Raw genomic sequence first — 25,900 nt, 5'->3', positions numbered from 1 at the left:
GCTCTGTCGCCCAGGCTGGAGTGCAGTGGCACGATCTCGGCTTAAGCTCTGCCTCCCGGGTTCACACCATTCTCCCGCCTCAGCCTCCCTAGTAGCTGGGACTACAGGCTCTTGCTGCCACGCGCGGCTAATTTTTTTTTTTTTTTTTTGTATTTTTTAGTAGAGACGGAGTTTCACCATGTTGGCCAGGCTGGTCTTGAACTCCTAACCTCAAGTGATCCACTCGCCTCAGCCTCCCAAAGTGCTAGGAATACAGGCATGAGCCACCTCGCCCAGCCTGTATGATTTTTTTTAACCCATTTATTTTATTTATTTATTTGTTATGCTTTAAGTTATAGGGTACATGTGCCCAACGTGCAGGTTTGTTACATAGGTATACATGTGCCACGTTGGTTTGCTGCACCCATCAACTCGTCATTTACATTAGGTATTTCTCCTAGTGCTATCTCTCCCCAGCCCCCCACCCCCCACCAACCCTGGTATGTGATGTTCTCCACCCTCTATCCATGTGTTCTCATTGTTCAACTCCCACTTATGAGTTCCAACTCATTTTTGCCTCCCAGGGGATCCCGGTGTCTTAGCTGTGGATCTCCCAATACTTGCAGGTCACAGGGCCACAGAGGCTGGGCCTCTAGGAGCAGAGGACACAGAACAGTCTATTTTTTTTATTTTTTTTGAGACAGTGTCTTGCTCTGTTGCCCAGGCTGGAGTGAAGTGGTTCGATCTCGGCTCACTGCAACCTCCACCTCCCGGGTTCAAGCTATTTTCCTGCCTCAGCCTCCCGAGTAGCTGGAACTACAGGCGCCCGCCATCATGCCAGTTAATTGTTTTGTATTTTTAGTAGAGACGGGGGTTTCACCATGCTGGCCAGGCTGGTCTTGAACTGCTGAGCTCAAGTGATGCGCCCTCCTAGGCCTTCCAAAGTGCTGGGATTACAGGTGTGAGCCACTGTGCCCTGCCTTAAAAACCCATTTCTAAATTCCAAAGAGTAACTTCTATTAGTGCACTCTTATTAAGAGAAGTAAAGCAAAAGGAACTATAAAAGCAACTATAACTGAAGTCTATTTGAGACATGGCTCAGTATTTCAACGAAAATTTAACACAGTCAATGAAATACTATCTCAAATGTAGTTGTGCAAATTAAGGAATAGTTGGTAGTAGCTGCATTTACAAATTCAAGAGTGAAACGTGCATAATTCGTGCAACCCAAAGTTTGGGACAGAGAGATATGAGAAGCCAAAGTGATTAGTGCACTGACATTTTTGCTTGGGAAAGGCTTGGGGTTGAACATCTTACATCTTTACATACATATATAACCCTCACCACGATCCTATGCGATGCGAACCAACATCATCTCCACGGTAATAACTAATATGTATCTGGCCTTCGCCACATGCAAACTTCACATACATATGTCAGTGAGGTCGGTCCTATTATTTACCTCACTTTACAAATGAAGCAACGGAGGCGCGAAGAAGCTATTAATAGGTAACTTGTTCAAAGTCACATAGCCCCTAAGTGGTGGGGCAAGGATTCTGAGTGTCTGACTTTCTCACTTTGGAACTTACACTTTTAAACATTAAGCCGTCCTTGTTGGGCTCTGTATCGCCTAGCCTTTGACCGGGCATTGCAAATAGAAGTCATCAATGAATGAGACCACAAATGCATGCAGGGAACAACAACAAAAGATGAAAACAGAACAAGCAGAACAGGAGCTCGAGACCAGCCTGGCCAACATGGCGAAACCCCGGCTCTACTAAAAATACAAAAATTAGCAGGGCGTGATGGTGGGCGCCTGTAATCCCAGCTACTGGGGAGGCCGAGGCAGGAGAATCGCTTGAACCTGGGAGATGGAGGCTGCAGTGAGCCGAGATCGCGCCATTGCACTCCGGCCTGGGAGACAGAGCAAGACTCCATCTCAAAAACAAAACAAAAGGGCAGAACAAAAACGTAGTTACTTGGAGGGGTCACTCACCCCGGACCCGACCGTGCCACGGCCCCGACGCCACGCATGTCTACGACCAGCTGAGGACTCGGCGTCTCGGTGGTAACCTTGGTAACCAGCCAGCGCGCCGCTGGCCCTCCGGAAGTCAGACTCCGCCGGGCTGAGCCGAGCCACGCCAGCGCCGACTGGCGTCGTGGAAGAGTCTGTGCAGAGGTGACACCTGATCCGGTGGGAGACGGCCAGGGGAGCGCGCGCGGATTGGCTGGAGCCGACGGGGGTCGGCTGGGCGCGGCGCGAACTGGGAGACCGCAGTCCCGGGGAGCGCACCGGAAGTTCTCGCCTGGCCCAGGCGCGGGGTCCAAGATGGTGGCGCGACCCAGTGATAGCGGCCGTGGAGGGGCCCCCGACCGAGCGGGAGGCTGGGGGTAGCCTGGAGGTGAGACCCCGCTGAGTTTACAGAGCTGGCGGCCGCGGCGCCTGCGTCCTCCGGCAAGCGAGGAGTGGAGCAGAGCTCATCTGCCTATGGGGAGAGGCCTGGGGGACCTCAGGAGGATGTAGGCGCCGGGTGCGCATGGCTGGGCCTTCTTGCTCTCGGTCGGCTTCTTGGTCTCGGTGTGCCCCATCCCCGGCCCTGTCCCGCTACTCTTGCCTGTTCCAGTTCCCTCCTGTGGGTACCGCTAACGGCATCTTCCCGAGGCCCAGAATCCATCGTCAGGCATAAATTGATTATTCCTCGCCCAAATCTGTGCCAGGTATATTTGTATATGTAACCAAATCTGGTTTCTGCATCCCACGAGCGACCCCGCAGGGGAGACTAGACTAAGCCACAGGAATGACCTGTATGGTTCAGATGTGTTCTACTACTCAGTCTAAAATATTAGGACTGTTAGAGTTCAGACAGGGGAGGGATTTAGGTGGGCTGGTCTCTTTGTAAGGGTCTTCATTCCTTTTAGGAGCAGCTTCTGTTGTGACCAAGCGAGTTACAGAGAAACGCCACACTTTGAGACAAAGAGTCCTTATTAGCCGGCGACCGAGAGGCAGCTAGCGCCCAAAATTCTCTCGGCCCCGAGGAAGGGGCTAGTTTTGTTTTTATACCGTGGTCTAAATAGGGGAGGGGGGATTTTAGCTGAAGCAATTTTTACAGAAGCAGAACTGGCAAAAAGTTAAAAAAATTAATTGGTTACAAATGCAGTTACAAAAAATAAACAGTTCCAGTTGCACGGGCTTAAACTATCACAAAGAGATAAATGCAGGGGTTTTGCTTGCCATCCACCGAGCGCGTCCCCAGGAGCTGCTGGTGCAGCTTGCCTCAATATCTTATCAGTAGGTGCATTCCTGGACGTGCTTTGAGTCAGTTTACACTAGTTATGCCTTAAGGGAGGGAGGTGAAAGGGGTCTGCCAGTGAAGAAACTAAAATGGAGTCTGTCCAGCCCTCTCTCTGCTAGGAGAGAGTCACTCAGGTTAAAACAAAGTAGGGTATCACACTTCAAAAGTCATTTCTTTTGGGAAGCCTTCCCGGATTGCCACCGCAGCGCTTTTAGCATCTAATTCATAGGCTCTTACTACCTTGTTTCGTATGTGAGTCTTCCTCTAGGCATAGACTCTTTGTTGAGCTTCACCTAATGCATGCCCATGAATGTGAATTAAAAAGGATTGACATGGTTAAAAGATACTAAGAACTGGGCATGAAATAGTGGCATTTCTTAAGTTAAAAAATAGTGGCCCCTAGGCCAGCTTTGAGTGTAGACACATTTTCTTGGCTCATGCTGTTTGTTTTTATTTGAATTAATGGCCAACTTCCTTTTTTTCTTGAGACAGAGTCTCGCTCTGTCACCAGACTGGAGTGCAGTGGTGCAATCTCGACTCACTGCAACCTCTGCCTCCCGGGTTCAAGCGATTCTCCTGCCTCAGCCTCCTGAGTAGCTGGGGTTACAGGTGCCTGCCACCACGCCCGGCTAATTTTTGTATTTTTAGTAGAGACAAGGTTTCACCATGTTGGCCAGGCTGGTCTCGATCTCCTGACCACGTGTCCACCTGCTTTAGCCTCCCAGAGTGCTGGGATTACAGGCGTGAGCAACCGTGCCTGGCCCTTTTTTTTTTTTTTTTTTTTTGAATCAATTATGCCTATTTAATGAAGCCTCCATTAAAACCCCAAAGGATGGAGTTTGGAGAGCTTCCAGATAGCTGAACACATAGAGGTTCCTGGACAATGGTGTGCCCAGAGAGGGCATGGAAGCTCTACTCCCCCTCCCACTTGCCTTGCCTTATGCATCTCTTCATCTGTATCCTTTGTAATATCCTTTAGAATAAACTGATAAATATAAGTACATGTTTCCCTGAGTTCAGTGGCAGAGTTTGCCACTCTAGCAAATAATTTAACCCAATAAGGGAGCCTGGGATCTCTGATGTATAGCTGGTCGGTCAGAAGCACAGGTAAAACAACCTGGGAGTTGTGATTGGCATCAGAAGTGTGGTGCAGTCTGGTGAATTGAGTCCTCAACCTGTGGGATCTGACGCCATCTCCAGGTAGATAGTGTCTGAATTGAACTGAATTAGAGAACACCTAGCTGATGTTGCTGCAGAATTTATTGCTTGCTTGATGTGTATGGGAAAACCCCAAAATATTTGGTCAGAGGGTATGGTGGCTCTGTAACCGCCCGGTGGGTTCACCTTGCCCACTGCCTAGACAGAGCCAATTTATCAAGACGGGAATTTATCAAGAAAGGGGAATTGCAATGGAGGAAGAGTAATTCAGGCAGAGTCAGCTATGCGGGAGATGGGAGTTTTATTATTGAACAGTCTCCCGGAGCATTTGTGGATCAGAGTTTTTAAGGATAATTTGGCGTATGGGCTCGGAAAGTGGGAAGTGCTGATTGGTCGGGTTAAAGATGAACTCATAGAGGGGTGAAGTGAGTTCTACTTGCTGACTTATGCCCCTGGGTGGGATTGCAGAACTGGCTAACCCAGGTTATCGGTCTGGGTGGTGTCGTTTGCTGCATTGGAACGCAGGCTCTGCAAAGTATCTCAAGCACTGATCTTAGGTTTTGCAACAGTGATGTTATTCCCAGGAGCAATTTGGGGAGGTTCAAACTCTTGCAGCCAGAGGCTGTATGGCCCCTAAATCGTGATTTCTAATCTTGTAGCTAATTTGTTAGTCCTACAAAGGCAGACTGGTCCCCAGGCAAGAAGGGGTTTTTCAGGAAAGGGCTATTATCAATTTTGTTTCAGAGTTTAATCTATAAACTAAATTCCTTCCCAGGGCTAGTTTGACCTATGCCTTTGTTCATACCAGGAATGAACACAGTTTAGACGTTAGAAGGAAGATGGGGTTAGTTAGGTCTGCTCTTTCACTGTCATAATTTCCTCAATTATAATTTTGCAAAGGCAGTTTCAGCTCTTGCCTGTAATCCCAGCGATTCAGGAGGCTGAGGCAGGAGGATGGTTTGAGGCCAGGAGTTCAAGGCTGCAATGAGCTACAATGGCACCACTGCACTCCAGCCTGGGTGACAGCAAGACCCCCATCCCTAAAACTAAAAACAATTAAACATTTGGTTACAGAAGTCTTCTGTGTTGATTGACTGTGGTGTAAGGGCAGAGGGAACACTTTTTTTTTTTATGTTAGACCATTCTTTTACAATGCCCTCTTAATTCCTGAGTGTTCATTTTAATTCACTTCTTCATTGGCTATATCTCATTGCAATAATTATTTTCAAAAAGGGCTTATAACTGTCATACTCCCTAAGTTTTTACATAACTGGAAATGTTGGCCTATTGCTTTTAATGCAAGAGAACACTTTGCTGGGTAAAGAAATTATCGGCTCACACTTTGTTTCTCCTTGGAATTATATAGGCATTACTAATTCTGGTGTGGAGTATAACTGTGGGGAAGGGCAAAGTCAACCTGAAATTCTGTCTTGCACATTACTTCCTTTTCTGCCTAGATGCCCATTTGCTCATTTATTCCTGAAATTTAATTACTTCACCAGGACATGTCTCAGTTTTGACTGTTCTGTCTACTTTTTATGAGCTACAGTTTACCTTTCCAATAGATTTAAGTGTTTATTTCAGCAACACTTTCTTCTGTTATATATTTAATTTTTTTTTTATGTTTGCTTTTTTTTGAGACGGAGTTTTGCTCTTGTTGCCCAGGCTGGAGTGCAATGGCGCAATCTTGGCTCACCACAACCTCCACCTCCCGGGTTCAAGCGATTCTCCTGCCTCAGCCTCCCGAGTAGCTGGGACTACGGGCATGCGCCACCACGCCCAGCTAATTTTGTATTTTTAGTAGACACAGGATTTCTCCATGTTGGTCAGGCTGGTCTCGAACTCCCGACCTCTGGTAATCTGCCTGCCTCGGCCTCCCAGAGTGCTGGGATTACAGGCGTGAGCCACTGCGCCCGGCCTATGTTTGCTCTTTTCTTTAGGAACACTAATTATATGTATTTGATTATCTTTCTTTAGTTATTGGTTTTCTCTGTAATCACATTTGTATTCATTTCATTTTTTGTTATTTCTCCAGGCCTCATTGTGACCTTGTAGTGATTATTTTTGTTGTTCCTTATGTGAATTTCATCTACATAATGCTTTCATTTGCCCTTCCATTTCTTTCCTCAGCGTTGTCAAATCACTTCTCACTTCTTTTTATTGTTTTCTAATCTAATTTGTTTTTGGCCAGGCATGATGGCTCATGTCTGTAATCTCAGCACTTTGGGAGGCTGAAGGATCCCTTGAGGCCAGGAGTTTGAGAACAGCCTGGGCAACATAGCAAGACCTTTTCTCTACAAAAAAATTATTTAAACTAGCTGGGTATGGTGGCGTGCCTATGGTGTCAGACTAAAGTGGGAGGATTGCTTGAGCCCAGGAGTTTGAGGTTGCAGTGAGCTATGATTGCACCACTGCACTCCAGCCTGGGTGACAGAATAAGAGCGTGTATGAAAAAAACAAAAGCTGGGCACAGTGGCTCACGCCTGTAATCCTAGCACTTTGGGAGGCTGAGGCAGGAAGATCCCTTGAGGCCAGGAGTTCCAGAACACCCTGGACAACATGGCAAGCCCCATCTCTACAAAAACTTAGCCATGTGTGCTGCAGCATGCCTGTAATCCTAGCTACTTGAGAGGCCGAGGCGGGCGGATCATGCGGTCAGGAGATCAAGACCATCCTGGCTAACACGGTGAAACCCCGTCTCTACTAAAAATACAAAAAATTAACTGGGCGTACTGGTGGACTCCTGTAGTCCCAGCTACTCGGGAGGCTGAGGCAGGAGAATGGCATGAACCCAGGAGGTAGAGCTTGCAGTGAGCCGAGATCGCGGCACTGCACCCCAGCCTGGGCGACAGAGCGAGACTCCATCGCAAAAAAAAACAGTCAAATTTTTAAATGTGTAATCTGTTTTAAACCCTTATATCTCTTCTTTAGGCTTTTATTTAAAGAGTTATTTTGTCTAAAATTTCTTTGAGATAATGGAGAACTCTCTGCTGAATGTTTCCTATTAATTTCTTTGTATTCCTCATGGGTGTATATTTCTAATCTGTTACTGATGTTCCTTTCTTTCCTTTAGTCTTCCTTGAAAATGTGTATTTTTTTATTTTAAGCATACATCCCACAAATTTATCTTAACAATTACTACCCAATAATGAATGAAGCAGGCTCTTTATTAAAAAGTACTATGGGAACAAGCAGAGGAAATTGAGCCCAGGCACTTGAAAGCCTTCATACAGATTTGCTGCCACAAACACCTCATCAAATCTAGAGGCATACCTTCCTTCAGCTTTTGGCTTTCAAGAGTTCAGTATGACACAATAAAAGCCCTTCAGATCACAAGTTTTTTGTGGAAAAAAAAAAAGGGCAGCCTTTAATCTACTATCTTTTAAATAGTAATCTGCTTCTGAATTTTGAAATATATATATGTATATATATATCAAACCAAAAGAAAAAAAACACTAAACACTTTAAGGGAAAATTATGACAAAGCCAATTCTTTCCAATAATAGAGGTCAGGGATTTGATAATATGGACACCCAAAAGCAGTAAGCCCACTCTTTTTCAATTGCAGGAGAGGGTATGGTATTTAAATGAAATCCAAGGCCAGGTGCAGTGCCTCACACCTGCAATCCCAGCACTTTGGGAGTCCAAGGCAGGATTGCCTGAGCCCAGGAGTGTGAGACCAGCCTGGGCAACATGGTGAGACCATATCTCTAAAAAAAAAAAAAAAGGAAATCCAGCCTGGATATGGAGGTTTGTTCTAGGGACACATTACTTAATATTTAAAGGGTAAATATTAATAGTAATAATAACAGCAGCTGACACATAGTGCTTTCTGTATGCAAAGCACTGTTCTAAATGTTTTATGTATATTTATATACATTTGAGTCTCATAACAACTCTATGAGGTAAATACTATTATTGTCTCCATTTTATAGATGAGGAAGCTAGGGCACTGAGAGCTCCAGTGATTTGCCTGAGGTCTCCCCGTCATTAAGTGGTGGAGCCAGGTTTCAAACTCAGGCAGTTTGCCCTTCAGTCCATGCTGTTAATCACTGTGCCATGTTGCTGCTCATTCACTCCAAGAAGATTAATGACTAGAGTCCCTATCAGCAGGACCAAAATAAAATGACTCTCCCAAGGAGCTCAGAAATGTGTTTTTGTGACTGACTGACATGGTTTGGCTCTGTGTCCCCACCCAAATCTCATCTTGAATTGTACTTCCATAATTCCCATATGTTGTGGGAGGGACCTGGTGGGAGATAATTTGAATCATGGGGGTGGTTCCCCCATACTGTTTTCATGGTTGTGTAAGTCTCATGAGATCTGATGGTTTTATCACTGGTTTCCGCTTTTGCATCTTCCTCATTTTCTCTTGCCGCCACCATGTAAGAAGTGCCTTTTGCCTCCCGCCATGATTCTGAGGCCTCTCAAACCATGTGGAACTATAAGTCCAATTAAACCTCTTTTTCTTCCCAGTCTCGCGTATGTCTTCATCAGAGCATGAAAACAGACTAATACAGTAAATTGGTACCAGGGGTGCTGCTGAAAAGACACCCAAAATGTGGAAGCAATTTTGGAGCTGGATAACAGGCAAAGGTCAGAACAGTCTGGGGGGCTCAGAAGAAGACAGGAAAATGTGGGAAAGTTTGGAACTTCCTAGAGACTTGTTGAGTGGCTTTGACCAAAAGCCTGACAGCATTATGGACAATAAGGTCCAGGCTGAGGTGGTCTCAGATGGAGATGAGGAACTTGTTGGGAACTGGAGCAGAGGTGACTCTTGTTATGTTTTAGCAAAGACACTGGTGGCATTTTGCCACTGCCCTAGAGATTTGTGGAACTTTGAACTTGAGAGAGATGATTTAGGGTATCTGGTGGAAGAAATTTCTAAGCAGCAAAACATTCAAGACGTGACTTGGGTCCTGTTAAGGGGATTCAGTTTTATGAGGGAAGCAGAGCATAAAAGTTCGGAAAATTTGCAGCCTGACAATGTGATAGAAAAGAAAAACCCATTTTCTGAGGAGAAATTCAATCAGGCTGCAGAAATCTGCATAAGTAACAAGAAGCTGAATGTTAATCCCTAAGACAATAGGGAAAATGTCTCCAGGGCATGTCAGAAGTCTTCACAGCAGCTCCTCCCATCACAGGCCTGGAGGCCTAGGAGAAAATGGTTTTGTGGGCCAGGCCCAGGGTCCCCATGCTGTGTCCAGCCTAGGGACTTGGTGCACTGCATCCCAGCTGCTCCAGCCATGGCTGAAAGGGGCCAGTGTAGATAGAGCTCAAGCTGTGATTTCAGAGGGTGCAAGCCCCAAGCCTTGGCAGTTTCCACATGGTATTGAGTCTTTAGGTACACAGAAGTCAAGAATTGAGGTTTGGGAACTTCCACCTGGATTTCAGAAAATGTATGGAAATGCTTGGATGCCCAGCCAGAAGTTTGCTGCAGGGGCAGGGATCTCATGGAGAACCTCTGCTAGGGCACTGCAGAAGGGAAATGTGGGGTCGAAGCCACCATATAGAGTCCCTACTCAGGCACCTTCTACTGGAGCTGTGAGAAGGGGGCCAGTGACCTCCAGACCCCAGAATGGTAGATCCACCTACAGCTTGCACCGTACGCCTGTAAAAGCCGCAGACACTCAACACCAGCCTGTGAAAGCAGCCAGGAGGGAGGCTGTGCCCTACAAAGCCACAGGGGTGGAGTTGCCCAAGACCATGGGAACCCACCTTTTGCATCAGCATGACCTGGATTTGAGACCTGGAGTCAAAGGAGATCATTTTGGAGGTTTAAAATTTGATTGCCTTGCTGGATTTCAGACTTGCATGGGCCCTGTAACCCCTTTATTTTGGCCAATTTCTCCCATTTGGAACAGCTGCATTTACCCAGCAATACCTGTACCCCCATTATATCTAGGAAGTAACTAGCTTGCTTTTGATTTTACAGGCTCATAGGAGGAAGGGACTTGCGTTGTTTCTGATGAGACTTTGGACTGTGGACTTTTGGGTTAATGCTGAAATGAGTTAAGACTTAGGGGGACTGTTGGGAAGGCATGATTGGTTTTGAAATGTGAGGACATAAGATTTGGAGGGGCCAAGGGCAGAATGATATGGTTTGGCTCTGTGTCCCCACCCAAATCTCATCTTGAATTGTACTTCCATAAATCCCACGTTTTGTGGGAGGGACATGGTGGGAGGTAATTTGAATCATGGGGGCAGTTTCCCCCCTACTACTCTCATGGTAGTGAATAAGTCTCATGAGATCTGATGGTTTTATCAGGGTTTCTGCCTTTGCATCTTCCTCATTTTCTCTTGCCACTGCCATGTAAGATGTGCCTTTCACCTCCCACCATGATTCTGAGGCCTTCCCAGCCATGTGGAACTGTAAGTCCAACTAAACCTCTTTTTCTCTCCAGTCTCAGGTATGTCTTTATCAGCAGCATGAAAACGGACTAATCCACTGGGGAAGGTCAGGGATTTGATAACATGGTCCCTCAAAAGCAATAAGCTCATCTATCTTGTAATTTCAGAAGAAATCAAATTGCCACACAAAAGGAGGCAATTCCATCAGAATATCAGAAAGAAAAATATGAGGTCTGAGAAAGAGAATTGATTTCTATTGAAATGACAGCCAAATGTTTTTATTCTGAGGCATAGTACAGATTTGCTTAACTATCATGGTATATAGGGAGGAAAGAGCAGTATGCTGGTTATTAATTTATTGCCTCTCAACTCCAGATCCACCCATCTTTGTTTGCTTTTGTTACAAAACTGGATTCTGTAAACATTTCTCCTTTGCCAATTGGTACAAGATTTAGACTTTGTCAACAGAGGATGCTGGAGGGACAATGCATGGCCATAGGAAGAGAAACTAACTTCCTGGTACTGGTGTGCTGTTCTATTTTTATTTATTTATCTTAATTATTTACTGATGTGGCTGCTAGCAGATCAACTTGTGGGAGGCCTGGTGGCACTTACCCTAGTGGGCTGCTTCCTGTGAACCAGTTCAGGCCCAGCCACACAGTCCAGCAAGTTCCTCCCCCATCCAACAGGCCACTTCCTGTGGACCAACTCCAGATTGCCCTCCTCCCGCAGTGAATTAATTCACCACCCTTTAGGCCACTCCCACAGCCCAGCTCCAGCCTGCACCCTGGCAGGTTTCTTCACCAACAGGGTATGTGGTAGCACAGGTTCCTGTGATAGCCACAGTGTCTCTAGTGAGGGCCACATTTCAGCTTTGGCAGGGAAAGGTCTTCTGAGTTCTTTGTTCCTCCGTCTTAGACTGCCCAGTATAATGAATAGGTGATATTTGTATTTTAGGAATTATAGAATGATCTACTTATCATTTCAGATTCTGAACACAGGAATAAGATGAAGGAATGGAAATCAAAGATGGAAATTTCTGAAGAAAAGAAGTCAGCAAGGGCTGCATCCAAAAAACTCCAAAGACAGATCACCCAGGAATGTGAGTTAGTTGAAACCAGTAATTCTGAGGACAGATTATTGAAGCACTGGGTAAGCCCTTTAAAGGATGCAGTGAGACATCTCCCTTCCCAAGAGAGCAGTATCAGGGAAATGCATATTATCCCCAAGAAAGCCATTGTGGGAGAGATTGGCCATGGATGTAATGAAGGAGAAAAAATACTTTCTGCAGGAGAAAGCTCCAATAGATATGAGGTTAGTGGCCAAAACTTCAAACAGAGGTCAGGATTAACTGAACATCAGAAAATTCATAATATAAATAAGACCTATGAATGTAAGGAATGTGGAAAAACCTTCAACAGGAGTTCAAACCTGATCATACATCAGAGAATTCATACAGGAAATAAACCATATGTGTGTAATGAATGTGGGAAAGACTCTAATCAAAGTTCAAATCTTACTATACATCAGAGAATTCATACAGGAAAGAAACCTTATATATGTCATGAATGTGGAAAAGACTTCAATCAGAGCTCCAATCTGGTGAGACATAAGCAAATTCACAGTGGTGGGAATCCCTATGAGTGCAAAGAGTGTGGGAAGGCTTTTAAGGGAAGCTCAAACCTTGTCTTGCACCAGAGAATCCACAGTAGGGGGAAGCCATATTTATGCAATAAATGTGGGAAGGCTTTCAGTCAAAGCACAGATCTTATTATACATCACAGAATTCACACTGGAGAGAAGCCCTATGAATGTTATGACTGTGGACAGATGTTCAGTCAAAGTTCACACCTTGTCACACATCAGAGAATTCACACTGGAGAGAAACCCCTCAAATGTAATGAATGTGAAAAAGCCTTCAGGCAGCATTCTCACCTTACTGAACACCAGAGACTCCACAGTGGAGAGAAACCCTATGAATGTCACAAACGTGGGAAGACCTTCAGTGGGCACACAGCTTTTCTTAAACATCAGAGATTGCATGCTGGAGAGAAACTTGAAGAATGTGAGAAAACCTTCAGCAAGGATGAGGAGCTTAGGGAAGAGCAGAGAATTCACCAGGAAGAGAAAGCTTATTGGTGTAATCAGTGTGGTAGGAATTTCCAGGGCAGCTCAGATCTCATCAGACATCGGGTAACTCATATAGGAGAGAAACCATATGAATGTAAAGAATGTGGGAAAACTTTCAATCAGAGCTCAGACCTTCTGAGACATCATAGAATTCACAGTGGAGAAAAACCTTGTGTATGTAGCAAATGTGGGAAATCTTTTAGGGGTAGCTCAGATCTTATTAGACACCATCGTGTTCATACTGGAGAGAAACCCTATGAATGTAGTGAGTGTGGGAAAGCCTTTAGCCAGAGGTCACACCTTGTTACACACCAGAAAATCCATACTGGAGAGAAGCCCTATCAGTGCACTGAATGTGGGAAAGCCTTCAGGCGGCATTCCCTCTTTATTCAACATCGGAGAATTCATAGTGGTGAGAAGCCCTATGAATGTAAGGAATGTGGTAAGCTCTTCATGTGGCACACGGCTTTCCTCAAACATCAGAGCCTGCATGCTGGAGAGAAACTTGAATGTGAGAAAACCTTCAGCCAGGATGAGGAGCTTAGGAAAGAGCAGAGAATTCACCAGGAAGAGAAAGCTTATTGGTGTAATCAGTGTGGTAGGGCTTTCCAGGGCAGCTCAGACCTCATCAGACATCAGGTAACTCATACAGGAGAGAAACCATATGAATGTAAAGAATGTGGGAAAACTTTCAATCAGAGCTCAGACCTTGTGAGACATCATAGAATTCACAGTGGAGAAAAACCTTATATATGCAACAAATGTGGGAAATCTTTTAGGGGTAGCTCAGATCTTATTAAACACCATCGTATTCATACTGGAGAGAAACCCTATGAATGTAGTGAATGTGGGAAAGCCTTCAGTCAGAGGTCACACCTTGCTACACACCAGAAAATCCATACTGGAGAGAAGCCCTATCAGTGCAATGAATGTGGGAATGCCTTCAGGCGGCATTCCCTCCTTATTCAACATCGGAGACTTCATAGTGGTGAGAAACCCTATGAATGTAAGGAATGTGGGAAACTCTTCATGTGGTGCACGGCTTTCCTCAAACATCAGAGACTGCATGCTGGAGAGAAACTTGAAGAATGTGAGAAAACCTTCAGCAAGGATGAGGAGCTTAGGGAAGAGCAGAGAACTCACCAGGAAAATAAAGTTTATTGGTGTAATCAGTGTAGTAGGACCTTCCAGGGCAGCTTAGACCTCATCAGACATCAGGTAACTCATACAAGAGAGAAATCATATGAATGTAAAGAATGTGGGAAAACTTTCAATCAGAGCTCAGACCTTGTAAGACATCATAGAATTCACAGTGGAGAAAAACCTTATGTATGCAACAAATGTGGGAAATCTTTTAGGAACAGCTCAGATCTTATTAAACACCATCGTGTTCATACTGGAGAGAAACCTCATGAATGTAGTGAATGTGGGAAAGTCTTTAGCCAGAGGTCACACCTTGTTACACACCAGAAAATCCATACTGGAGAGAAGCCCTATCAGTGCACTGAATGTGAGAAAGCCTTCAGGCGGCATTCCCTCCTTATTCAACATCAGAGACTTCATAGTGGTGAGAAACCCTATGAATGTAAGGAATGTGGGAAACTCTTCATGTGGCGCACGGCTTTCCTCAAACATCAGAGCCTGCATGCTGGAGAGAAACTTGAAGAATGTGAGAAAACCTTTAGCCAGGATGAGGAGCTTAGGGGACAGCAGAGAACTCACCAGGAAGAGAAAGCTTATTGGTGTAATCAGTGTGGTAGGAATTTCCACAGCAGCTCAGACTTCATTGGACATCAGGTAACTCATACAGGAGAGAAACCATATGAATGTAAAGAATGTGGGAAAACTTTCAATCAGAGCTCAGACCTTGTGAGACATCATAGAATTCACAGTGGAGAAAAACCTTATGTATGCAACAAATGTGGGAAATCTTTTAGGGGTAGCTCAGATCTTATTAGACACCATCGTGTTCATACTGGAGAGAAACCCTATGAATGCCCTGAATGTGGGAAGGCCTTCAGTCAGAACTCACACCTTGTCAGTCATCAAAGAATTCATACCAGAGAGAAACCATTTGAATGTAGCAACTGTGGTAAGGCCTTCAGTGGGCAGACAGCTTTTCTTAAACACCAGAAACTTCACATTGGAAAGGAATTTGAGGACTGTAAGAGTCCTCAATTTGTAGACTGTAAGAGTCTACAAACAGGACCTATTCTAATAGGTAGCAGAAACCTAATGAATATAGTAAAACTAGGAAAAGCCTGATGGAGACCACATCTTATTGCACTACAGATGAGTTTTATTAGAAAAACCATGTGAAGGGGGAAAGCATAGAAAATACCTACTGGATTTTTCAAACGTAAGTATGATCAAACGGAAAAGCTAAAAGCTCTTGGACATAATCACCTTTTTTTTTTTTTCTGTCTCAGAACTGACACTAGAATATGGTCCCGACAATACAATTTTTAAAATTATTTATTTTTTAACATACAAAGAGACGAGGTCTCACTATGTTGCTCAGGCTGGACTTGAACTTTTGGGCTCAAGCACTCCTCCCTTCTCAGCCTCCCAAAGGGTTGGGATTACAGGCATGAGCCACTGCACCAGCCCCAAGGGTCTAATTACTTGAGAATGTTTTAGGGGATGTCTATCATTATTAAAATCATTATAAATCACTTTGGCAACAACCCCAAAAATAAATTATTCATGGAAAGAGCCATTTCAATCTTGACTTCCTAGTCGAGTGACAAGTTTAAATGTGGGAAAAAACCCTGTGAAAGTAAGGAGTGTAGGCCAGGCGCGGTGGCTTGTACCTGTAATCCCAGCACTTTGAGAGGCCAAGGTGGGCAGATCACGAGGTCAGGAGTTGATCATGAGGAGTTACTATGCCCAGCCAACATACTAAAACCCCTTCTCTACTAAAAATACAAAAATTAGCCAGGCATGGTGGGGCACGCCTGTAGTCCCAGCTACTTGCGAGGCTAAGGCAGGAGAATCACTTGAACCTGGGAGGTGGAGGTTGCGGTGAGCCAAGATCACGCCACTGCTTTCCAGCCTGGGCAACAAGCGCGAAACTCCATCTCAAAAAAAAAAAAAGTCTAACTCTTTTACTTGTCTTTACAATGCTGTACAGTGAGAGCTAATGTTTATAAGGATAAACAGGATACTTAAAGGGATTTGAAGGTAATTTAATTCAGTGGTTTCCAACTTTTTAATCACCAAGGCCTTCTTTTTACTCCCTTATGTCCTGTGTTTTAAAAGATGAGGTTTACCAAACTGCATTTATTAAAGAATTATATTTTGCTACATAAAAGCATGTACAACAGAAATCATGCTTCTGACTGGCACCATGTAGGCAGACCTAGGTACTAAAATTCCAGCCCAAAGCAAATAATTTACCATTTTCATTAGTCTTTTTATTCCTTTTGTTGGCAAACATATCATCTATGTTAGGCTTTTTGAAATATTAACTATTACTTGTAAACTCCAGATTAAAAACTAACCAATTCATCTTTGATGGAGCTTGAATCAAACTAAGGGTATTGGACTTTTGAAAGATTGAAATTTTTGTTACAGTATGGAATGTTTTTAACTGTGAATGTTGAAATAAAAGTTATTTAAGAATTACTTAGTGACTGTTTAGTATGTGCCAGGGGCCATAATTAGATGGGGCTGAAGAAAGATAGTCATTGTTCAATCTTCTTCAGGTAGACCAGGTCCTTCTTGAGGTTCTCAGTCTGCATCTCCAGGTTGGCTCCGGCCAGGGTCAGCTTGTCCAGCCCCTGGCGCAGCTCCAGAGACCCAGCCTTACTTGGTGCAGAAGTCACTGGCAGCCAGGTGGGCATCATCCACCTGTAGCCAGCACGAAGCTGGAATTACCGATCATAGCCACCAGGATCGGGGAGAGATGTGGGCTCCATGAGAAAATGACCTTGGCAGCCTCCAGGAGGCCCTCTAACACCCTTCTTGCAGCCTTTCAGAAGTGAGCCAGGGTCAGGGTGATGAGAGTCCCCGTGGTCTTCTCTGAGCACCCTCCTGGGAATTTCTGGGACCCAGCCATGGCCCCCAGGGGGTCAAAGGATGATGGGGGTAGGATGCCCAGGCATGGGTAAACACGGATACCAGGAGAGAGACCCTTATGCAGCTGTCTCCCCCCATGGGGGTCATGGCCTAAGCTGCCTAGGCTTCACTCCCTCTTCCCCAACTAAATTCACCTCTAGGCTCAGCTGCCACCTCCTCCAGAAAGCCCTCTTGGATGACCTTTCTGTGTCTCTTTTCCGGGCCATACCTCCTCCCTTCTCCAGGTTGTGAATTTATACCTATTTTATGACTTTTTTGGTTATTTCCTCCTCCACTAGACTCTGAGCTCCAGGGAGACAAGGCCATGTCTGTTTCATTCTCTTCGGAATCCCCAGCCCTGGGCACAGTGCCCTGGCCCAGAGTTGGCCCCGAGGGTTCGTTAGTTTAATTAAGTGATTCGTTAATTAATTAATGAGGTTATGACTGGCCTCACCTCAAAGCCAGGGCAAAGCTTTCTTTTCCCACAAGGTCATCTGGGCAGTTTCAATGCAAACATGGAGGAACGGGCCCAGAAAGAGCAGAAGGTTGGTTGTGATTACTGCTGCTGTTGTTGGCATGGTTGGAAATGCCCAAGAGGGGTTCCAGTTGAGGCCATGGGCATGCAGCAAAGAGCAAGGCCCCTCCAGCCACCCAGAGGTTGAAGCGCTTGTGAAGGCGGCACATGAGCGTGTAGAATCGAATTTGCTGAGGCTCAGGGCTGACTGCACAAGACCTCAGAGGGATAAGCCCTAGGACACACCAGTAGCCCCGGCAGGCTCATTCTGTGCACCCCCTCCCAGACCCCACTCGAGGCCCTACGTTCTGTGAAGTGACCCTGGATCAGGCTGAGCTGAGGTCCAGTTTGTTCCCAGCACCCTCTCCTCTGCCTCAGTGGGCCCGTCTGCATTCGGCAGAGACCCACCCAACCCCCATCTCCTTGCTCAGGAGGCTTTGGGGGCACAGCGAGGGTCAGCTGTGAAAACCCAGAGACAGGGTGTGTAGGATGACTTGAGGCAGAGCCCTGGTGCATGCTGTGCTTGGGGGTTGGTGATGGGGTGCTGGTTGATCCCAAAGATCAGGAGCAGTGACTCACCAGGGCTCCCCTGGGTTCCCCACTGCCAGGACCAACCCCAGTATCTGATCTGGCACTGCCAGTATCTCTGCTTCCAAGGGGAGATTGCAGGAATTCCCGCCTAGTGGAGGTCCCAGGCAGGAGCAGGCAAAGCCCCTCGTAGGCAGCACCAGGCCTGGCTCTTCACCCAGGAAACTGAGCAGGCCTAAGCGCCAGGGCCAGCTGGGCCTCACCTGACTCGCGCCCGGCTCCCCTGGCCCCCCCGCCACTGTACTCATTGCTTGCACCCCTCACCTGCCGCTGGTGGCTTTGCTCTGCAGGACCCTCCAGGGCAGGGTTTGTGCAGAAGACAAAGTGGCCATGTTTACAGAGTGCCAAAGCTACGTTCTTAGAGGTCATGAGAAGGAATGTGTGTGTTTGTGCATGCATGTAGCCCCCGCTTCTTGGGAGGCTGAGGCAGGAGAATCACTTGAACCTGGGAGGTGGAGGTTGCAGTGAGCCGAGATCATGCCACTGCACTCCAGCTTGGGTGAAAAAGCGACACTCCATCTTGGAAAAAAGAAAGAAAGATGAAAGAGAGAGAGAAAGGAAGGGAGGGAGGGAGGGCGTGTGCGTGTGTGGTGTGTGATGTGTGTGATGTTTATGTGTATGTGGTGTGTGGTGTGCATGTGGTGTGTGTATATGTGGTGTGTGATTATGTGGTGTGTGATGTGTGTGACGTTTATGTGTATGTGGTGTGTGGTGTGCACGTGGTGTGTGTATATGTGGTGTGTGTGGTGTGTATGTGTGTGTGCGGTGTGTGGTATGTGGGTGGTTGTGGGTATATATGTGTATGGTGTGTGTGTAGTGTGTATGTGTGGTGCGTGTGGAATGTGTGTGCGTATGTGGTGGGTGTGTGTGGTGTTTGTGTGTGTATGTGTCTGTGTGTGTGGTGTGTGTGGTGAGTGTGTGTGTGATGTATCTGTGGTGTGTGGTGTGTGTGGTGTTTGTGTATGTGTGTGTGGTGTTTGCGTGCATGTGTGATGTATGAGTGGTGTGTGTGTGTGTGTGGTGTGTATGTGTGTGGTGTTTGTGTGTGGAGTGTGTGTGTGGTTGCGTGCATGTGTGATGTATGTGTGGTGTGTGTGTGATGTGTGTGGTGTGTATGTGAGTGGTGGGTGTGGTGTTTGTGATATGTGTGTGGTGTGTGTCTGTGATGTGTGGTGTGTATGTGTGTGGTGTGTGATGTGTTTGCATATGTATGGTGTGTATGGTGTGCATGTGTGTGATGTTTGTGTATTGTGTGTGGTGTGTATATGTGTGTGGTATGTGGTATGTGGGTGGTTGTGGGTATATATATGTATGGTGTGCGTGTATTGTGTATGTGTGTGATGTGTGTGTGGCATGTGTGGTGTGGGGTGTGTATTTGTGTGTGGTGTGTATGGTGTAGTGTGTGTATGTGTTTGTGGTATGTGTATGTATGTGGTGTGTGTGGTATGTGTATGTATGTGTGTGTGGTGTGTGTGTGCTGTGTGTGGTGTGTGTATGTGTGGGGTGGGTGGTGTTTGTGTGTGTGTATGTGCAAGTGGTTTGTGAGGTGTGTGGGGCGTGTGGGGTTGTGTGTGTGGTGTGTGTGATGTGGGGCGTGTGTATGTGGTATGTGTGATTGTGTGGTGTGGTGGGTGTGGTGTGTGTGTGGTGTGTGTGGTATGTGGTGTGTGTATGGTGTGTGTGGAGTGTGTGTGCATGTGTGTGTGGTGTGTGTGTGTGGTGTGGGGGATTGTGTGTGGTGTGTGTGTGCTGTGTGTGGTGTGTGTATGTGTGGTGTTTGTGGTGTGTGTGTGTGTGCAAGTGGTATGTGAGGTGTGTGGGGCGTGTGGGGTTGTGTATGTGGTGTGTGTGATGTGGGGTGTATGTATGTGTGATTGTGTGGTGTGGTGGGTGTGGTGTGTGTATGTGTGGTGTGTGTGGTGTGTGGTGTGTGTATGTGTGGTGTGTGTGGTGTGTGGTGTGTGTATGGTGTGTGTGAAGTGTGTGGCGTGTGTGTGTGGTGTGGGGGGTTGTGTGTGGTGTGTGTGGTGTGTGTGTGATGTGTGTGGTGTATGTGGTGTGTATGTGTGTAGTGTGTGGGGTGTGGTGTGTGTGGTGTTTGTGTGTGTGTGTGGTGTGTGGTGAGTGTGTGATGTGTGTGTGGTGTGTGTGGTGTTCGTATGTGTGTATGGTGTGTGATGTATGTATGGTGTGTGTGATGTGTGTGGTGCGTGGTTTATGTGTGGTGTTTGTGTGTGATGTGTGTGTACGTGTGTATGTGTGTGGTGTTTGTGTGTATGTGTTTGATGTGTGTGGTGCATATGTGGCGTTTGTGTGTGTGTACATGTGTGGTGTGTGGTCTTTGTGTGTGTATGTGTGTGATGTGTGTGCAGTGTGTGTGTGGTGTTTGTGTGTGTACACTGTGTGGTGTGTGTGGTGTTTGTGTGTACACTGTGTGGTGTGTGTGGTGTTTGTGTGTGTGTGTGATGTGTGTGTGGTGTTTCTGTGTGTGTATGTGTGTGGTGTGTGGTGTTTGCATGTGTGTGTGTGTGGTGTGTGTTGTTTGTGTTTGTGTGTGTGTATGTGTTTGATGTGTGTGGTGCATATGTGGCGTTTGTGTGTGTGTACATGTGTGGTGTGTGGTCTTTGTGTGTGTATGTGTGTGATGTGTGTGCAGTGTGTGTGGTGTTTGTGTGTGTATACTGTGTGGTGTGTGTGGTTTGTGTGTATGTGTGTGATGTGTGTGTGGTGTTTCTGTGTGTGTATGTGTGTGATGTGTGTGTGGTGTTTCTGTGTGTGTATGTGTGTGGTGTGTGTCTGGTGTTTGCGTGTGTGTACGTGTGTGGTGTGTGTTGTTTGTGTGTATGTGTGTGATGTGTGTGGTATGTGTGGTGTTTGTGTGTGATGTGTGTGTGGTGTGTGTGTACGTCTGTGGTGTGTCTGGTGTTTGTGTATGTGTGTGGTGTGTGTGTGTATGTGTGTGGTGTGTGGTGTTTGTGTATGTATGTGTGTATGGTGAGTGTGTGATGTATGTATGGTGTGTGTGATGTGTGTGGTGTTTGTGTATGTGTGTGTGTGTGGTGTGTGTGGTGTGTGTCTGCTGTTTGCGTGTGTATACATGTGTGGTGTGTGTGTTGTGTTTGTGTGTATGTGTGTGATGTGTGTGGTGTGTGGTGTTTGTGTGTGATGTGTGTGGTGTGTGTGTTCGTGTGTGGTGTGTCTGGTGTTTGTGTGTATTTGTGTGATGTGTGTGGTGTATATGTGGTGTTTGTGTGTCCGTGTGTCGTGTGCGTGGTGTTTGTGTGTGTGTATGTGTGTGATGTGTGTGTGGTGTTTGTGTGTATTGTGTGGTGTGTGTGTGTGATTGTGTGGTGTGTGTGGCGTTTGTGTGTATGTGTGTGATGTTTATGTGGTGTGTGTGTGGCGTTTGTGTGTGTGTGATGTGTGTGTGGGGTGTGTGTGGTGTGTGTGTGTACGTGTGTGGTGTGTGTGTGGTGTTTGTGTGTATATGTGTGTGAAATGTGTGTGGTCAGTAAGGTTCTGCATGGTCTCCTTTTCACCGCCCCTGCAACAGGGCATCTGCCATGCGAATGCTGGAGCCAAAGCCCCCACCCTGGTTACAGGTGTAGCCTCCGCTGTAGCCTACCCCCAGTCCTGCCAAGAAGCAGGAGGAGGTGACCAACATGTTGCCACAGCTGCTGGCTCCCAGGAGGCTGGTGGCCCGAAAGGCACCCCAACACTTACAGATGACATCCAGGAGAAACCCCTGCCAGGTGTCCACAGGCTCTTCACAGAGCCAGAGGTGGAGAACTGGCAGATGCTGGTAGTGGTGACAACCAGGGTGTCCGTGGGTCTGGTCTGGTTGGAGACCCTGGATAGCCTGTTATAGCAAGACTGAAGTGGGGCTGGGACCCTCGCCTTTGAAGTTCAGGCCAAAACCCCAGGAGTGTATTTTGCCTCCATCCCAGCCACCCAGGACCTGGGGCTCAGGCTGGACACATTGAGAGCCCCTCCAGGGGCCCCTCCGTAGCCAGAGCCCAGCCTGAGCAGCAGGGCCTCTTAGCGGTCTGTTCAGACACAAAGGTGGTGGCCGGGCGAGGTGGCTCACACCTGTAATCCCAGCACTTTGAGAGGCTGAGGCAGGTGAATCATCTGAGGTCAGGAGTTTGAGACCAGACTGGCCAACATGGCGAAAACCCCATCTCTACTAAAAATACAAAAATTAGCTGGGCATGGTGGCACGCACCTGTAATCCCAGCTACTCAGGAGGCTGAGGCAGGAGAATAGCTTGAACCTGGGAAGTGGAGGTTGCAGTGAACCGAGATCGCGCCATTGCACTCCAGCCCGGGCGGCAAGAACAAAACTGCCTAAAAAAAAAAAAAAGAAACAAAGAAACAAAGGTGGTGCTGGAACTGTAGCCCTGGGGTAGGGTGACCCTCCCTCCTCAGCCACAGTTAGGAGGCTGAGCTCATTCTTGTGGGGAGTCCAGAGAACCCAGCCCCGGGAGCCAGCACGGGTACAGGACAAGGCTGCACAGGCCAGGAGCGGGAGGCTGGCCCGGCCCCCCACCCAGCATTCCAGGGCCCCGGGGTGAGGGTGGAGAGATCGGTGCATGACATCATCCCCCAGGTACAACGTGGCCCTGGCGGAGACTCCCAGTCAGAGGAGGCAGAATTAGCCTCTGACTTGTGGGAGCCCCACTCTCTTGGGATTCTTCCAAGTCCGCGGGGAGATACAGCACATAGGTTCAAGGATCCCTGTGTCTGAGGGAAATAGATGTGGCCGCTGAACTGAGGGAGCTTTGGACCCAGGCCTTTCAGGAAGTCAATTCCAGAGCCTCCGTTCCCTCGTTTGTAAAAGGGGGACCAAGTCTTGTCTCCCAAAGTCTTTGAGGGAATCTGGAGAGATGACATCAGTCAGGCTCTCACAAAACAGGAAGCAGGGGTGGGGCTGGGAGCAGGGGTCTGAGACCAAAGTTAGGGCAGCCTCTCTGCTCACCTGAACCTGAGCAATGTCAGTCCAGAGCAGTCCTGGAGGAGGGGAGGGCAGCCCAGGAAGGCCACAGAGGAGCAGGATCTGTGCTGGAGCCAGCGTTGTGCCCTGAGGAACGGCCCCTGCAAGAGAGCAGCATGATCCGCAGCCTGGCGGCTGGCACTGCTCCACCCAACAAAGAGATTAGCAGCCTAATCTCCGCGGCGCTAATGATTTAGGTGCTGCCACCTCACCTCCTCGTGGTTCTTCTTCAGGTAGGCCAGCTCCTCCTTGAGGTTCTCAATCTGCATCTCCTGGTCGGCTCTGGCCAGAGTCAGCTCATCCAGCACCCTGCGCAGGCCATTGATGTCGGCCTCCACACTCAGGCGCAGGGCCTGCTCTGTCTCAAACCTGCCGTGGGAATCAGGGACTTCAGCCCAGGCTGCTTGGACCTGCAGCTCCAGGTCCTGGCTGCTCACCTGCTTCATTTTGCCAGGACTCTAAGGGTTGGAAGGGCTGATGAGAGGGTGGAGTGGAAAGGAATTCCAGCCCCAGGGCCCCGGGACCATCACAGGGCCAGATCCCATGTCCACCAGCTTCCTTACTTCTCTCTGCCTCCCGCCTCCCCTCCCTCTCTTCTATTCCCTGCCTAAGCCCAGCAACCTTCAGAACTGGCTGCCTTCACTGCATCCTGGACTAAGGAGTGGGGCTCCTAGGACTGCCCCACCCTGAGCTCCTGGGCCTTGCCACAAGCAACCAAGGAGTCCTGGGGTCAGGAGGGGTACCCTGAGATCCTCCCCCAGCTGGCCCAGGCTGCCCAAGCCCACAGCTAGGACTCAGTTGGTGTGGAAGTCAGCAGCAGCCAGACGGGCATTGTCAATCTATAGCAGGATGCTGGCAGTGTCCACGGTGGCTGTGAGGATCTGAGGAGATGGGAGAGTAGTCAGGTCACTGGATGGGGGTGGCTGAGCCCACACCAGGGTTCTGAGCAGATCTTCCTGCCTGGGGACCTCTCTTCCTGCCCAGCCCCTCCCTTGCCCCGTGCTGTATTATTGGCAGAGGAGAGGCAAGCAGGAGTCTGAAGGGCTGAAAGGTGCCTCTTCTTCCCCCGCTACTCAGTACCCCACCAGACCCCCATGCCAGGCTCAGCCTTAAAGGAGAAGAGACAGCTGGCTGGGAGTATGAGGCAACCAGAAAAGAACGGGAAAATGTCCCCAGGGCAGAAGCTGTCCCAGAATTCTAGAACAAGGGAGGGGATGTGGGCAACCCCCTCATTTTACAGTCAGCTAGCGGGTGCCCCTGACAGGCTCCCCAAAGAGGAGGCCAAAGGAGCCCTCACCAAAGAGTGGTTCCAAATCAGAAGTCAGGACCCCTCCTAATCCCTAACCCTGGGCTCCAGCCAACAGCCCCGCCCCTTGGGGTTTGCTGAGCCCGTCTGAGCGTCCTGAGCCAGCAGGAGGAAAGGAGACGCCAGAAAAATCCCCAAATAACGCACATCAGAGGCCTTCCCCACCCTGAGGTCCCACCCCCTCCTTTCTGCCTCCCCCTGCAGCAGGTGCTATCAGGAGCTCACTCAGACACCCCCACTCTCCCAAAACCCCCTCCTGCCATCCCTGCTCCAAAGGAGCAAGACACCACACATCCAGCGGCCCACGGGTCCAGCCCTCCATCTGCATCCTCCTGCCTCATCCTACAACCTCTCCAGGTGGAGGAGCTCCACGAGGGAGAAACTGAGGATCCAAGGGGCTCCACGGGGCTCCACGAGGACTGTTTGTTCCTGACTCAGGCTGCTGCCCCCAGAAAAGGGGGATGTGGGCCACACAGGGGCCCCAAGGCAGGTTCCCAGAAGCTAAGCCACAGCCAAACCACCCTTGGCTCCCTGAGACCAAGGGTGGACTCCAGGCCTTTGGCCAGGGCAGGAGTTGGAGGGAAGAAGTCATGCCCCCCCAGAGACCCCTCCCACCAGCAGGCCCTACCTTGTTCTGCAGCTCCTCGATTGTCCTGTAGTACTGGCTGTAGTCTCGGGCGGGTCCCGGGGCCTGCCTCTGGTACCAGTCACGGATCTTCACCTCCAGCTCAGTGTTGGCTTCCTCCAGGGCGTGCACCTTGTCCAGGTAGGAGGCCAGGCGGTCATTGAGGTGCTGCATGGTGGCCTTCTCACCTCCGGCCAGCAGCCCATCAATGCCCCCAAAGCTGCTGCCATAGCCACCGCCAGAGCCAAAGCTGTAGCAGCTGGAGTAGCTGCTACCCCCAAGGGCACTGCCCAGGCCGCCAGCAGATCCCAGCCTGCAGGAGCCGGCACCCAGGCCGCCAGAGAGCTGGCAGGGGGTGCGGGACCAGCTGCACCCCAGGCTGGAGGAGCCCTGGATGGAGTTGGAGGAGGTGAACTGGCGGATGGTGGTGGTCATGGTGGCGGCGGCAGGAGGCAGGCACACAGGAAAAGGGCTGGAGAGGAGAGGGGCCCCAAGTTGTGTAGGGCTGCTGGGGTTCACACGCTTCCCTGGGCTTTCATCACCACGGGCCACCTGCCAGCTCCCAAGTGGCTGGGGACCCCCTCCCCACCCATCATCAGGAATTTGCCTCATTTCTCCAAATCCTTGTGCTGGGTGCCGTGAGTGTGCATGTGCGTGTGCGTGCCACTGCTCTCAGGCCCGTCACCTGTGATTCGGGCGGGCCCTCCAAGCTATGCTTTCCTATGACCTAATATGGAGGAGAAGGCAGGACTTCACCGTCCCCAGGCCCTCCCAGGTAGCCACCACCCCAGCCCGGCCCACCTCAACCCTGTCTGGTGGGGAAATGGGTTGCAGTGTCAGGTGACCCCCCCCCAAAGTTGCTGTCTTTCACCCCACACTGCTCCACCCACGGTGCTGGCCCAGGG

At 48.5% G+C, this 25,900-nt stretch overlaps 1 protein-coding gene, 1 long non-coding RNA gene and 1 pseudogene across 5 annotated transcripts in view; 1 reads left to right on the top strand and 2 right to left on the bottom strand.

Moving 5' to 3' along the window:
* LOC129051188 (uncharacterized) overlaps positions 1–2,234 on the bottom strand; it is a 45,884-nt gene extending 43,650 nt beyond the window's left edge. For 2 of the 3 annotated variants that reach the window (XR_010137911.1, XR_010137910.1), the window contains exon 1: positions 1,976–2,234. This is a non-coding gene — a long non-coding RNA (uncharacterized LOC129051188). The remainder of the gene's footprint in view (positions 1–1,975) is intronic. The other variant, XR_010137912.1, reaches the window with a different exon arrangement.
* ZNF594 (zinc finger protein 594) lies at positions 2,157–16,538 on the top strand. 2 transcript variants are annotated; one of them, XM_024235668.3, is made up of 2 exons: positions 2,157–2,381; positions 11,770–16,538. In XM_024235668.3, the coding sequence occupies exon 2, from the start codon at positions 11,790–11,792 to the stop codon at positions 15,174–15,176; it is 3,387 nt and encodes a 1,128-aa protein (XP_024091436.3). In that variant the 5' UTR covers positions 2,157–2,381; positions 11,770–11,789; the 3' UTR covers positions 15,177–16,538. The 2 variants fall into 2 exon arrangements, with proteins under 2 accessions (XP_024091436.3, XP_054392024.2); XM_054536049.2 differs by having other exon boundaries at positions 2,317–2,697.
* A 5,870-nt stretch (positions 16,539–22,408) lies between these two features.
* LOC100435587 (keratin, type I cytoskeletal 17-like) lies at positions 22,409–25,666 on the bottom strand (annotated as a pseudogene).
* Positions 25,667–25,900: the final 234 nt, after the last annotated feature.

This window comes from Pongo abelii, chromosome 19 (genome assembly GCF_028885655.2).
Source record: "Pongo abelii isolate AG06213 chromosome 19, NHGRI_mPonAbe1-v2.0_pri, whole genome shotgun sequence".
Lineage (NCBI taxonomy): Eukaryota > Metazoa > Chordata > Mammalia > Primates > Hominidae > Pongo > Pongo abelii.
Note: the sequence above shows the minus strand (reverse complement) of the source record. Positions and strands in the feature narration are given on the sequence as shown.